This window comes from Furipterus horrens, unplaced genomic scaffold, assembly GCF_987537825.1.
Source record: "Furipterus horrens unplaced genomic scaffold, mFurHor1.1.pri manual_scaffold_13, whole genome shotgun sequence".
NCBI lineage: Eukaryota > Metazoa > Chordata > Mammalia > Chiroptera > Furipteridae > Furipterus > Furipterus horrens.
In genome coordinates, this window is record NW_028327183.1 from 33,327,419 (window position 1) to 33,343,267 (window position 15,849).

At 40.0% G+C, this 15,849-nt stretch overlaps 1 protein-coding gene across 1 annotated transcript in view; it reads left to right on the forward strand.

The window, feature by feature from the left end:
* TDRD12 (tudor domain containing 12) overlaps nt 1–15,849 on the forward strand; it is a 75,794-nt gene that overhangs the window by 40,671 nt on the left and 19,274 nt on the right. The window contains exons 15-22 of the mRNA XM_090259064.1: nt 1,410–1,566; nt 2,287–2,414; nt 8,116–8,307; nt 8,555–8,683; nt 9,860–9,977; nt 10,569–10,708; nt 10,813–11,033; nt 12,828–12,927. Of these exons, the coding sequence (XP_090115190.1) occupies nt 1,410–1,566; nt 2,287–2,414; nt 8,116–8,307; nt 8,555–8,683; nt 9,860–9,977; nt 10,569–10,708; nt 10,813–11,033; nt 12,828–12,927 (1,185 nt within the window). The remainder of the gene's footprint in view (nt 1–1,409; nt 1,567–2,286; nt 2,415–8,115; nt 8,308–8,554; nt 8,684–9,859; nt 9,978–10,568; nt 10,709–10,812; nt 11,034–12,827; nt 12,928–15,849) is intronic.

The following is a 15,849-nucleotide window of genomic DNA, read 5'->3' on the forward strand; positions in this document are numbered from 1 at the left end:
GAGGCCTTTGTCACGGATCCTGTCTCAAAGGTGAAAAATAGCAGTACAAAAAGACACTTAAAATTACATTTTAGAAAAGATACTAGTTAATTTTCCTAATTATGCTAGGTAGTTTAATGATTTTCCTTTGGAAATCTACATTGGCTAAATTATTGTGTATTGATTTAATACCACGAAAGGGATACGTTTGTATCCCTCAGTTAGCAGCTAACCCGTGTTGATGAGATGCAGCTTGTGTGGAGACAGAGCCCTGGCTGGGCCAGGAAGGCATGTCCAGGCCTTGTCTCTTGTGTTCACTCAGCTTTCTCTGCATCTCTGTGGTCAGCCTGCTTTTAGGCCTGACCCCTGGAAGCTGGCGCTCACCTGGAAAGCAGAGACTCATACTTGTCTTCAGTTAATTAAGGGCAGGTGTCCAAGGTGTTAGGCAGGCTGTGGGATAGTGCAGAGCAGAAAACTGAGTCTCCTGCGGGAGAGATGTTAACGTTTCCTAAGGCCCCTTTCAGGAAGCCTTTAGTTCACCCTTGAGCTTAGGAGCAGGAGTCCCAGAGCCAGACTGCCTGGCTTCAGATCCCGTTGCTACCATATGTTAGCTGTGCAGCCTTGGGCAACTGATTTCAGCTCTCTGTGCCTCAGATGCTGCCTCTGGAAAATGAGGCAGTGAGAGGTCCTGTCCTATAGGAGGGTGTTAAGGATTAAATGAATTAATACTTGTCAAGTGCTTAGTTGTTTTGTTTTGTTGAGGAATAAGGGTATTTATTTACAATATTTTAGCCTGGGAAGGGCAGTGAGCACTTCAGCTCAGAGCCCTGTTCTTTTAAGAGACCCAGCACTTCCCTTGCTCCCCAAAAGGCTAGAAGCCAAAAACATGCCTAGAAATTCTCCATCCCTTATCTGTCAGCTGTCTCCTTCAGGATCAGGGCACAATGTCATCAGCCTCTGTATAAATAGTCCAGGAAAGAATGTGCCATGTTATAGTGGATCATGGTGAAGTCCCAAGTTTTAACAGAGTCCTTTCTGCCTGTCCCAACTTCCAAAAGTCTCAAAGTCCAGGCTTTGCAGTCTGCTGAAGTCGGCACAATTAAAGCAGCAGCAGCAGCAGCAGTTTGGCTTTCTTACTAGCCTAGGCCGCATGGCCTCCCTTTCTTTCAGACTGCATGGCTCTGTGCCCTTTCAAAGTCCCGTGTTTCTCTCTCAAGTGCTTAGTTTCTAAGCCCTAGGAAAATCTGAGTCAATGTGTCTAAATCCATTTTAGTACAATTACATCTTTTCTGATCTGTTTGTGATTGTAATGATGATGATAAAAATCTATGCAGTGCTTACTCTATACAAGGAGATGTTCTGCATGTTTCACAGGTACTGTGTTCGATTCCTAACTTGTCCAAAAGTATGTGAATTGTTTGTCTTTGCAGCCTCTGGCAGTTATTGTGTGTCCTGGGTGGAAAAAGGCCCAATTTATTTTTGAATTATTGGGAGACTACCACGTGTCCTCCAGGCCTCTTCATCCTATGGTGTTAACAATTGGACTCGACGAAGATGAAGCCAAAAATATGAAGCTTCCAAGAGGCTGTAAGTATCCTTCCAAGCTGTTTGGTTTTCCCTGCAGAACACAGTGGAACCCTGCCCGGGCAGCCTGGGAGCTGCAGGCGTCACGCAACTGTGTAGATGCAGCTGACGGTCACTAGTTCAGACCGCCCCTGTCAATTACCAATGGGGACAGATGATGAAGGTATGATCTTGACTCACGTTGTGAGAAAAAGAGAAAACTACGTGATTTCATTCATTTCTCAGCTATCTACTGAATGCTCACTGTTTGTTAGATGTTGACTAAAACCCTCCCTGCTTTTCAGGAGTGCAAAACTTGGTGGGAGCCCAGGTATTTAATCAGATAAATGAGAGGGGTTGTTAGCTGGACAAGTAAACTTCTTGCCTCACCCACCTGAATAAGAAAAACGGCTTTTTCTCTTCCCTCACTTGAGGACATGAGAGAGGAAGGGGTGGGGGAGTGAGAGAGAAACAGCTATGTGAGAGAGAAACATCAATTGGTTGCCTCTCATATGCACCTTGACTGGAGATTGAACCTGCAACCTAGCTATGTGCCCTGACTAGGAATCAAACCTGCAAACTTTTGGTTACAGGATGACGCTCCAACCAGCTGAGCCGCATCAGCCAGGGCATTTTATGTTTTATTAGAAGGCATTTCTAGAAAGTGTCTGGAATCTTAGGAAAGGGAATGTTAGAAAAACCTGTGGGAAGTCTAAAATGTTAATTTTTTCTTTTAAAATATAGGTGATGTAATTGTTACAACACCACATAGCCTCCTGAGACTTCTCAAATATCAAAGCTTGTTATTTCTCAGACTCTGTCACCTCATTTTGGATGAGGTGGATGTATTATTCTCTGAAGCTAATGAACAGGTAAGTGTGGCATCCATTTAGATGTCATTATTTAGATATATATAATTAAAGTTTTCCTGTTTTTAGGATTCAGGAAAAGTGTCTATTTGGGGTAGAAGCCAGTTAGTCTAAAATTTTTTTCTTTTAATGTCTATAATTAAGAAGAAAGAACGTTTATTCATCCCAGTGTTAAAGTTCTCTTTGAAAAGCAAAATTTCTTGACAGCAAACTCACAACTATCAACAACTGAATCTAAAAAATAAAAACAAAATCCAACTAAGCAGACAACCAGAACAGGAACAGAACCAGAGGTATGTGGATCATTTGGAGGTTTATCAGCTGGGAGGGGGGAGGGGGATAAAGGCGGAAATGGTGCAGGGACTAAGAAGCATAATTGGTTGGTACAAAATGGGGGAAGTTAAGAATAATATAGGAAAGGGTGAAGCCAAAGAACTTATATGCACAACCCATGGACATGAACTAACGGGGGTGGGATAACTAGAGGGAAGGGGGATACTGGGAAGAGGGGAGCTAAGGGAAAAGAAATTGGGACAACTGTAACAACATAATAAAATATACTTAAAAAAAATAAAAGCAAAATTTCTTTCCTATGGAGATTTTCTAAATTATTTAATTAATATTTTTCTAATTTTAAAGCAATTTTTATATTAGAAAATCTGAAAAATAGAGGAGAGCACTTGAAAAACTCCAACATCCATAGTCTTACACTCAGAGGGTAACCACTATTTTACTGTATTAAAGTATTTCTTTCTTTTTTGTAATTTCCATAGGAATTAACCATGCCAGTACTTTTATGCACAAATTTATAACTTGCATTCTTCAGTAAATAGCATTGTATTGTTTGTTACTAGCCATATGGCATTGAATCCTTTGGCTGGAACAATTTATTTTGTAATTGTCTTATTTTTAGACATTTAGCATTGTGTGTGTGTGTGTCTAAAGAACGTACAGTATTCCCTCACTTATCGTGGGTATTATGTTCTAGACCCCCCGCGAAGTAGGAACCTTACATTTATTCTACTCTTAAACCTATATAACTTTAACAAAATACGTATACAGTACCTCAAAATCCTGCGATATACTGAAAAATCCATGATAAATAATTAAATATAAAATTTTTTAAAATCCCGTGATACAATGAGGCCGCGATAAGTGAACTGCGATATAGAGAGGGACTACTGTACATCTTTTTAGCACATTTCTCATTGAGTAAATTCCTAGGAGGAGGATTCATGGATCAAAGACTGAATTTGTATCAGGCATTTGTTGGAAGCAATATAACATGATGACCAAGAGCATTCATTTGGAAGCAGTGATGGCCCAAAGGTTTAAGTCCAAGCCTTGTTACTTACTGACTCTGTGAGCCTGGGCAGGGTTTCTGAATGGCCCTACAATCACACCTCTTATTGCAATACTAATATCTGAAATATTGCACTATGCAGTTGCCTCTCTGAGAGCATAGATGAGTTTACACTCCCTTAGGCAGCTTGTCAGCCACTACACTCCCTGCGCCCCTGGCAGGGGGCCTCAGTCCAGCTTTCTTTTCTAGCCTAATTATTCAAGATGGCTTCTGATTAATTTAATATGTATTTCCTTGATTATATATTGGCCATTTGTACCCATTCTTCTAAGAGCTGCTTGTTTATTACTTTGCTTATTTTCTTTTGTTGGGGTTATCTTTTTCTAATTAGTTTGTCAACGTTTTTTTTTTTTAAGTATATTTTAGATTATGTTGTTACTGTAGTCCCAATTTTTTTTCCCTTTGCTCCCCTCTGCCCAGTACCCCTCTTCCCTCCAGCCATCCCACCCCTTTAATTCATGTCCATGGGTCGTACATATAAGTTCTTTGGCTTCACCTTTTCCTATATTATTCTTAACTTCCCCCTGTCTATTTTGTACCAACCAATTATGCTTCTTAGTCCCTGCACCATTTCCCCATTTCTCCCCCTTCCCCCTCCCAGCTGATAACCCTCCAAATGATCCGCATACCTATGATTCTGTTCCTATTCTGGTTTGCTTAGTTGGATTTTGTTTTTATTGTTTAGATTCGGTTGTTGATAGTTGTGACTTTGTTGTCATTTTAATGTTCATAATTTGATCTCCTTTTTCTTAAGTAAGTCCCTTTGACATTTCATATAATAATAGCTTGGTGATGATGAACTCCTTTAGCTTTACCTTGTCTGGGAAGCACTTCATCTGCCCTTACATTCTAAATGATAGTTTTGCTGGATAGAAGAATCTTGGTTGTAAGTCCTTGCTTTTCATCACCTTGAACACTTCTTGCCAGTCCCCTCTTGCCTGCAAAATTTCTTTTGAGAAAGCAGCTGACAGTCTTATAGGTAACTCTCTGCTTTTCTCTTGCTACTTTTGAGATTCTTTATCTTTAACCTTTGACATTTTAATCATGATGTGTCTTGGTGTGGTCTTCCTTGAGTCTAGCTTGTTTGGGACTCTCTGTGCTTCCTGGACTTATATGTCTACTTCCTTTGCCAAATTTGGGGAGTTTTCCTTCATTATTTTCTCATATAAGTTTTCAATTTCTTGCTCTTCCTCTTCTCCTTCTGGCACCCCTATGGTTTGGATGTTGACATGTTTTAAGTCCCAGAGGTTTGTTCCTAAGACTCTCCTCTTTATTTTCCATTCTTATTTCCTCATTCTGTACTGGTTGACTGTTTTTTTCTTCCTTGTGTTCCAAATTATTGATTTGAACCCTGGTTTCCTTCCCTTCACCATTGATTTTGTGTGGATTTTCCTTCGTTTTATTTAGCATAGACTTCACTTCTTACCTTATGCATTTGCCATACTCAAGCATATGTCAAGCCTGTGAGCATGTTTATCACCAGTGTTTTGAATTCTGTGTCTGTTAGGTTAGCTATCTCCCTGTCACTTAGTTCTGCCACTGGAACCTTGATCCGTTCCACCTTTTGGGCCATATCTCTCTGTCTCCTCATCTTGACAGGCTCCTGTGTTTGTTTGCCTCTGTGTCTTAGGTAGAGCCATCGCTCCTGTTAACGTTTAAGGGGCGGAGCCTTAGGGATTCCTCAGTACAGGGTGACTCATGTCACCATGTTGTGGCGCTGTATGTGGGGGAGGGGTCAGAGGGAACAATGCTGTTTGCTCAACACTCACCCCTTTTCCAGGCACCTCTAGGGGACCAGCACCTCTCAGCTGTTGCCCTGGCTGTCGTTCCCAGGGTGGGTGGGTGGGTCTGCAGGCATCCTAGGACTATGGGGCCCTTTAAACAAGCAGATTGCTGAGAGACCGGCAATTTCTTTCTCCGCTCCAACCGCCACTGGTTTGCACATTCAAAAGCAATGAGGCTTGATTTTCCCTGGCGCTGGGACCGTGAGCTGCAGGGTCTGGTCTGGTGCTGGGAGAGCTCCCCAGGTGTTTCTCCCTACTTTTTAAAACGTGTAACTATGCTTTTGGCCACCTTGCTGCTGCCGCCGCTCCTGTCACCACCACACCACAGCCTCTCCACCCCAGCTCCGCCCCTCCTACCTTTCTGGATGAGTATTTCTTCTTTATATCTTTGTTTTTTGGACTTCCATGCAGCTCAGTTTTCTGGAACTTCTGTTTGTCTCTAGTTTGAGGTAGTTGCATTCCTTCTTAGCTGTGGAGGGAGACACAGCGTGTCTGTCTAGACTTCCATCTTGGCCGAAAGTCTAGTTAGTTTGTCAAAGTTTTTGTGTAGGGATATTAATTTTTTGTTACATATGTTATGCATATTTACCCGGATGGTAATATTTTAGTTTTGTTCACACCAAACATTTTCTCCTTTTTTGTTTTTTCCTTTACTTTTATGTTTGTAAAGATCTTTCCCACTTTGAAAACAGAAAATATACAATCCTTTACTTTTTAAAAAAAAATATGCTTTATTGATTATGCTGTTACAGTTGTCCCAATTTCTTTTCCCTTTGTTCTTCTCCACCCAGTGACCCCCTTCCTTCCAGTTGTTGCCCCCTTAGTCCATTCCCATTGGTTGTGGATATAGTTCTTCTCAACCTCTTCCTGTCTACTCCACTCCCTCCTACTATGCTTCTTAATTCCTGTACTATCTCCCTCCCCCACCTTAATGTTCCCCATACCTGTAATTTTTTTCCCACTCTCATTGCCTACTTAGTTTCAGTTCCCTACCTTCTGTTGTTGGTTGTTGTTATACAGTTTTCATTTTAATGTTCATAGTTTTGATCTTCTTTCCCCTAAACAAGTCCCTTTAACATTTCATATAACAGTGGTTTGGATCTTATGAACTCCTTCAGTTTTACTTTGTCCTGGATGCACTTCTATTCTGAATGACAGTTTTGCTGGATACAGTAATCATGGTTGTAGATTTTTGCTTTTCATTACTTTGAATATTTCTTGCCAGTCCTTCTTGCCTGTAGAGTTTCTTTTGAGAAATCAACTGAAAGTGTTATTGGGACCCCTTTGTACGTAATTCTCTTCTTCTCTCTTGCTGCTTTTAAGATTCTCTCTTTATCCTTAATTTTTGACATTTTGATTATGTGTCTTGGTGTAGTTCTCCCTGGGTCCAGTTTTTTTGGAACTCTCTGTGCTTCCTGGACCTGTAAGTATTTCCTTCCCCAAGTTAGGGAAGTTCTGCTTCATTAGTTTTTCATGTAATTTTTCAATTTCTAGTTCTTCTTCTTCACCTTCTGGCAACCCTATGATTCAGATGTTGGCCTGCTTATTACTGTCTGATAGGTTTCTGAGCCTCTCCTCATTTTCCTCCCTTTTTGTTTCTTCTTTCTGCACTGGTTGAGTGTTTGTTCCTTCCCTATGTTCTGATTTGTTGATTTGACTCCTGATTTTCTTCCCCTCACCACTAGTTTCATATGTGTTTTGTTCATTTCAGCAGGACTAGCCTTCATTCCTTCCCCGTGTTGTTTTATATTTGCTGTTATGTCTGTAAGCATTCGTGTAACTAAAGCTCTGAACTGTGCCTCAGAAAGATTTCCTATCTGCTGCTTTGTTAGATTAGATATTTGCTGCCTGGTCAGCTGCATCACTAGGATCTCTATCATGATCTGTTCCATCCTGACAGTTTTGTGTTCACCTTTGCTTCCTGGGCGGGGCTGTCACACCTCCTATGCTATAGGGGGCGGAGCCCTGTGCACCTGTCACAACTGGCCGACCCTTGTCACCACGCTGTGGCGCTTTGTGTTGGGGTGGCGATCCAAGATGGATTCCTGCTGTTCACTCTATGCTGAGAGACTGGGAGCCTCCTCCTCTGTCCCCACCCCTTCCAGGCCTCACAGTCCAAGGCAATGGGGGGTCTGCCTTCCCTGTTGTTGGAATTGCAAGCTGATGGGTCTGGTCTGCTGCCAGTGGTGCTCCCCAGAAGCTTCTTGCCTCCCCTTAAATACGGGTGTCTGTGCTTACCGCTGTCCCACCTCCATCACTGCTGCTCCCGCCACCAGCACAACTTGGCCTCTCTGCCCCGGCTTCACCCCTCCTACCTGTCCAGATGAGCACCACTTCTTTACAACTTCATATGTTGGACTTCCATTTATTTTCTGGAACTTCTCGTTAGTGCTGGTTTTGCAGTAGTTGTATTCCTTCTTAGTTGTGGAGGGAGATGGAGCATGTCAGTCTAGGCTTCCATCTTGGCCATAAGTCTGCTTCCTTTACCTTTTATTTTCTTTCAAACTCGTTATTCCCTTTTGAAAGAATAATGAAATTAATTATGCTAATTTTTTAGGTGTTTGCTATAATAGAACACTTAAAAAAAATTATTAAAGTTGAAGAAAGGGAATCTGCACCACATCAACTTGTTGCAGTTGGCATTCATTGGAGCAAACACATTGAGCATCTATTCAGGGAGTTCATGCACGACCCCTACATCGTGATCACAGCCTTGAAGGAGGCCGCTCTCTGTGGCAACGTCCAGCAGGTAACGGGACACGGTGATGTGGTGGGGGCGGATCAATACCAGCAAGTAACTTTTGCTTCATGGATTAATACTAATGTTTAAAGATGATAGCTTTAATTTCATACACAAATCTATAGTTGTGAATTTAAATTTATATTGACTTTCTAAACGTTCATTTCTATTAAAATTATAACTTAGCTATGAAAACTGAAACTGGAGCACCTTAAACATTTTAAAAATCACATTGTTTCTGGTATTTCATTACTAGGTTGTACATCTTTGTCTAGAAAGTGAAAAAACCTCTACGTTACTCCAAACTCTTGATTTTATTCCAAGTCAGGCACAAAAGACCTTGATCTTCACCTGTTCCGTTGCTGAAACTGAAATAGTATGTAAGGTGAGCCCTTCCACACATAAAATGTTCTTACTCTTTAAACTATGATTGAATTTCTTAAGGTACTTAAATATAATATTTGACAGGGGAGTAAAATTTTACAAGTTCAACCTCAGTTGTAATGAGTTCTGCTATAAGTAGTTAGTGGTAGCTGTGAAAAAGAAGAACAGGAGGCCTGACATTGAGAGGAGGAGCCAGGTCTGTGGGTGGACCAGCCTTTCCACGGAAGCGAAGGAACCTTCCCCAAGGGGAGCTGGGTCCTGTGTTTTGTCTTGGCAGAGCATTAAACGGATCCAGTTCATGAAGAAATGCCTTCTGTACCCTTTATTTAAGAAAATATAGAAGATTAACAGTAAATATATCATCATGTAGACAGAAAAGCCAAATAAGTTGGCCAGAGATTTATTTAATCTAATTCTGTATAAATTAATGCTAAAATGTAGAAATGAAGCCAAGTACATAATAAAATACAAAATCAGTAGTACATCCACATTTCAGCAATAATAAACTAGCAGGTGTAGTTAAAAAGACAATAGTGCCATAAGTTGGATGTATACATATACAATTAACCCTCAAACCACATAGGTTTGAACTGTGCAGGTCCACTTAAACACAGATTTTTTCGGTGACTACATTCAGTACTGTAAATGTATTTTCCTTATGACTTCCTTAACATTTTTTTTCTCTAGCTTTATTGTTAGAACATAGTATATGATGCATATAATAAGCAAAATGTATTAATTGACTGTTTTTGCTGTCAGTAAGGCTTCTGGTCAATAGTAAGTTATCAGTATTTATGTTTTTAGGGAATCAAGTTGTAGGTGGACTTTGGACTGTGTGGAGGGTCAGCACCCCCTTGACCCATGTGTTGGTCAAGAGTCTACAGTATATGCAAATATCTGTATGTATATGTATGCACACATATATACATACACATACACATGCATGTGTGCATTATTTGGAAAGGAAGGAAATAGTTTTAGCAAAATAATATTTGTTTCATTGGAGCAAGTTTGAAAATGTATTTTTAATTAACAACCATCTCATGAGAATTGTTCGATAGTGAGATAATACCCTCACGGATCATTTTAAGTGGTTTATCTTGATGATTATTGACAGGACAATTAACTTCAAGTTTATGCTCTTGACTGTGAACTGGCCTCTTGGTTTCATCTTTAGGTAGTAGAAAGCTGTTCAATATTTTGCTTGAAAATGCATAAAGAAATGATTTATGATTTTAAAAGTGTATTAGAACAGTGGAAGAAGAAGTTGAGTTCTGGCACTCACATTGTATTAGGTAAGTGTTTTAATTTTTACTTATATCTAGAGAAGGCTGAGCAATTAGGAATTGTGTCTTCATTTATATATTCATCTCCAAATTTCTCATTTTTCAGATTTATTGAGAATTTATTGCTAATCTTAATTTCAAATTGAAAATTAATCTCTATTAAGATTTTAATGTTGAAGTGTATCTAGGTGCTCCCAGGGCTCCCAGGTCATTAGGCGGCAACCTTTAGTCTGGAGTCTCCCTGGAGTTCCAGTTAGAGGATGACTGTCTCATTCATATGTACACATGTGCCTGTGATGAAATAAGTCATAAATGATTATTAAATTTAATATTAGAGATTTAAAAGGCAAATGTATGAAGTATAAAATAGTTATGGGCAGCCTAGATTTGTAATCAAAAGAAGCATTTTTTTTAAGCTAAAAGAAGACCACTTTTCCCTGGGCTGTGACATTTTTGAAAAAAAATGGGAAAGGAGTTTCTTTGCCTCTAAAAAGTAAAATGCAATAAAGAAAGGTGTGAAGTGTGGTTACTGCAATTGCTCAGCCGAGTAAGGGCAGTAAACCCCGGCCTTGCCTGAAGCTGTCCGCCCCTCTTCTCCAGCCCTGACTGACGACTGCATGCCCCTCCTGGCCGTCACTGATGCCACGTGTGTGATTCACTTCAGCTTTCCTTCCTCGCCTAAAATTTTTGGTGAACGCCTATATTGCATGTCTGGTCATTTTCAGAGTTTAACTGAACAGGTTTGATTAACTTTTATTATATTTAAATATTCTGTGTAATAAAAAATTCAGAGTCCACAAGTCCTGTCATTGAGTTTGCTTCTTTATTCACCCCCAATTTTAAGGTTTCTCCTGCAAAACAGGGAAATAAAAAAACCAAATCCATCTTGCTGCTCACAGAGAGGAGTGCATGCCACGCTGTTGGTGTTTTGCACTACTTGGAAAGAGCAGATGCCAAGATTCCATCGGAGCTGTATCAGTTCACTGCAGGGATTCTAGAAGCCAAGGAAGACAAAAAAGCCAGAAGGCCTCTTTGTCCATATCTTAAGGCTTTTGGATTTTGCAAGTAAGCAGTCATCTCTTTTTATTATTGAGATATGCAGTAAAGTGCACAGATGATCAGTTTACAGCTTAATGAATTGTTACATACCCATGCATCCATGTAAACCTGCACCCAGCTCTGAAGAATATATATATGACTATACCACAATGTATATATCCATTCTCTTGATGGACCTGTGGGTTGTTTCCAGTTTTGGCTCTCATGTAGGAAGCTACTATGAACATTCTTGTACCTATGTTTGTATGGAAATATGAACCCATTTCTCTTGGGTATACACTTTGGAGTGGAATTGCTGGGTCATGGATAAGCATATGTTTAACTTTTCCAGAGTGGTTGACCATTTTATGGTTTAATCAGTAATGTGTGAGAAAGTTTGAGTTGCTTCATATCCTCACCAACAGTATTCTGCGCTATAGTGGTAAACCACTGTGATTTTCATTTGTGTTTCCCTAATAATTAATGATGTTGGATGTGTTTTCATATGCTGTGGGACATTAGACCATCCTCTTTTTGTGATGTGCCTGCCTGTTTAGGTCTTTTGTCCATTTTTTAAGGAGTGTTTATCTTTTTCTTACTGGTTTGTAAGGTTAATTTATTTATTCTGGCTATAAGTGCTTTGTCAGATATATGCGTTGAGAATATCCTCTCCCAATCTGTGGCTTGCATTTTCACTCTTAATAGTCTTTTGATGAACAGACATTCTAAATTTTGATGAAGTATTTTATGGCTACTGTTTTTTGTATTCTTTTGTAAAATATTTGCCTTTCTCCAGTTCATGAAGGTAGTCTTCTATATTTCCCTCTAAAAGCTTTATAGTTTTAGCTTTCACATCTGTCTATACTCAATTGATTTTTGTGTATAGTGTGAGATATGGGGCATCATTTCCTTTCTTCCAAATGGGTAATTACTTGGTCTGGCATCATTTATTTAAATCATCATTGTGTTCTCACTGAGTTGGTGCCTTTCATATAAACCAGGTGATAGAATACATGGCCCATTAGTGGATTCTTTCTGTTACATTGGTCTGTTTATATGTACACCAGTGTGTTTTTTTCTCAAATACTGTAGCATATATTATAATGAGTCATGGAATCTGCTAGTATATAAGTCCTCCCACTTTGTTCTTCCAGGTTGTTTTGGCTATTATAAGTCTTTTCCATCTCCATGTACATTTTAGAACAGGTTTGTCAAGTTGTTCAAAGATCCTGCTGGAATTTTGATGGCAACTGCATTGCTTCTATAAATCAATTTGCAGAACATGGATATCCTAACAGTCATAGGGGCCCACTTTCTGATCCAGACACATTGCTATTGCTTGATAAATGGATGGCTGGGACTAGGTAGTAGGTATCTGATATGTATCTATTAAACTGAATTTCATTTTAAGATAACTGTTGACGTTTATTTTTTAAATTTGTGACATTAAACAGGTTATTATCAGCAGTTTCCATTATGCTTTTGAATAGAATGTTGACTTTTGAAACGGAAGCTTCAACTATTTCTAAGTTTGGGTTAAGGAATGGCTTCCGGTTTGTTGTGGGTTAAGGTAATGTGTTTTTGATTCAGCGTCTTTACTTTGGAAGTCCATTTTGTTAATTTATGTGTTGCTTTTAAGAATGTCTAAAGAAATAATTCAACATTAAATTTTAGGGTCCTTTTCTACTTATTTATGTATTGTTAGTGTCATTTGATGTAATTAGTATGATTACTTAACTTTTAAAGTGTTTCAAGTAAAAGTTCTCTGATTTCAATTATAGATTTTTTTCCTAGTTTTAAAATTTAGTTACTTTTTTTCAGAAACAAAAGGATCTGTCCTGATCGACACCATATTAATCCAGACATAGACATGCCAAGGAAATTATCCAACCAGGCTATACCAATGTTTGGATACATTAAAGTAAGTTCTGTTAAAGATCCTTTTGTTCAATGAATGGTCAGCAGAATCTTAATAGACTATATAATTATGACTTCCAGTAGCCAGTATTAATGTCCCACCATTAATCCAAAAATAGGCACTGGTCCCTAGAAGGCCCCTAGTTTGTTTAGAAAACCAAGATCAAATTGGGAAAATGGATGAACCCCTTCAACAATTGGAGTTTTTTGACATATTTTCAGAAAGAAAGTTAGTTTTTGGGGGGAGAAATTATTAAAAATAATGCAGTGACTGCATGAATCTTTTCAGAACATCTGTGATTATTCTGCTGAGGAAAATTCTGAGATGCAGATAGAAATGCTGAGTTAAGAATTTGTCACTTTCTTTTTATTACTTTCTTCCTTCTTTTTTTCAGTTTGTTTTCCTTTTCACCTTCCCTTCCCCTGAAGGCATATCCCTTGTGCTGTCCTCGTTTTCTGGGGCTGCTGTAACGAATACTGTCAAGTGGGTGACTCAGAACAACAAACTGATTCGCTCACAGTTCTGGAAGCCGGAAGTCTGAGGTGCAGGTGTCTGTGGGCTGTGCTGCACCCAGAGAGACTGGAGAGGACAGCTTCTTCTTTGTCTCTTCCAGCTTCTGTTGGCTCTGCATGTAGCCTGTAGCCACATCACTCCAATGTGTGTCTCCATCTTCACATCAGCTTCTCCTCTTCTCTCTGTCTCTTAGTTCAGAATCACCTCCTCATCTGGAGATACTTAATTACATCTACAAAGACCTTTTTCCAAATAAGGTCACTGTCACAGGTCCTCTGGGTGTTTGCATGTGGACATAACTTTTGGAGGGCCGCCATGCAACCCAGTACAGTTTTCATTACTGAAATGATTCTTTTCTTGAATTTCTAATCCTCTCCTGAGTTCTGTCACCTCATCTCTAAGTTCTCTAATTCTGACTTATGTTTTTCTACTATATCATATCATTGTCTTAATTGACAAACTAAAAGGCAGCTCATTTTGAAATTGAAAGTTCAGCTTGACCTTTTTGTGAATGCGTCTTCCTAATGGCTTTCAGTGCCTGTAAAGACTGCTGTTCTGTTCCTGATTCTCTTTTTTATTGTTATAGCAATATGGGATTTGACCAAGATACTTTGCTATTGATTATTTTTAGATAAAATTTATTTTCTTTAAATTTTAGTAGTAAGCGTGCAGATCAGGGCAACTTTTCTAATTTCATAGAGTTCCAGTTTCTGTTGTTCCCATGTCTCGTAAAAAACAAAACAAACAAACCCCACAAAGATGGAGACTTAGCCTCTGAGATTTGTGAGTTTTCATGGCTCTGCTCTCCTCTCCCACTTCTCTTTGTTCATCTCTTTTGTCCCTGGATGAATAGTTTGGAGACTTCACAGGGACACCAGCCTTTCCTCAGCAGCAGAGTAGGTGAAGCCGCCCACTGTCAGTTGCTCTTCCTTGCTGGTCCATGTGTCTTCAGTGATACCTGCGGCCTCCTGTGGAGCTCAGTGCTGGGGTCCATGGGACTCTTTTTCCTCCCTCTGCTTCTTCCTGCACAGACAGTGATACCATCAGGTCTTGTGAATGGTCTTTCGTCATCTGCTCTTATGTAGTTGTTTGAATTAATAGATCTTATTTTAGAACAGTTTTAGGCTTATAGAAAAATTGAGCAACAAATACAGAGTTCCCCTATATCCCTTCCCACCGCAACCAGTTTCTCCTGTTCATCTTGCCAGTTTCTACTTAGAAGCCTGCTGGGATTTGGATTGACATTGCATTGAGTCTGTGGATTCATATGGGAAGAATTGACATCTAAAAAATACCGAGTCTTCTAGTCCATTAACATGGTATATTACTCCATTTTTCCAGGTCTTTTTTAATTTCTCTAAGCAATGTGTTACAGTTTTTTGGTAGACAGATCTTATACTTACTGTGTTAAATTTATCCCTAATATTTCATTTCTTGGATGCCGTTGTCAGGTATTGTTCTTCAACTTCATATTCTAGTTGTTTTAGAAATGCAGTTGATCTTTGTGTCCTTACCTTGTATCCTGTGACCATAAGAAACTGAATTAGTTGTGTGCATGGGTATTGGGGAGAGTGGACTCAAAACAGCCAGGGGCAGGGGTGGCAAGAAGGGGTCCTCCGATGTGCCCAGGACTGAGGGGTTTTCTGGCGAGTGGACTTCCAGTGCTGTAACCAGGGCAGGATGAGCTAAAAAGCAGGACCAGTGGATCACCCTCCTGGCCTGGAGGCTTCGTGCTGTGCTGTAAAGAGGGCGCAGTCTGCAAGCTGCTCTCGTTGCCCCCGTTCCACCAACTTCAGTGTCTTTAGCTGTGCTGATGATGTGCAGAGGGGCTGCCACAGACTGATGCCAGCTCAGGCCTGGGCCATGATTCCCTTTGTGTGCTGAGGCCCCTTTCCTTAACAGAGAGCCTTCTAATTTGGGAACTATGGGGGGAAGCTCTCCCCTTTATTCCTATCACCCTAAAACAGTCACCATCAGCATTTTAGCTTATTTTCTCTGTCAATTTTCTTTGTGAATCTTAAAAAAAAATTGTTATTGGTGGATAGATTGTGCCTGCCCATTTCTTGTATCATTGTTGTGAGAGTTTATCTCAGCCTCTGCACTACCACGTGCTCACTGACCGCCCCAGCACGCGGGCTCATGAATGGAAGGCCAGACTGCTGGGGCCTCCACACCACGGGGCAGGAGACCCTCCTGGGACAGGCTCACCTGCCAGGCAGGAAGGAATACTGATCCCCTGCTGGGGGCGGGGGTGGGCTTGAGTAAGCACTGAGGGTTAATTTTATTTATTTATTTAACATTTTAAAATTTAAATTTATTATTTATTTTTTTAATCCTCACCTGAGGATATGTTTATCGATTTATAGAGAGAGTAAGGGAGGGATGAGTGGGAGAGTGAGAAACATCAATCGG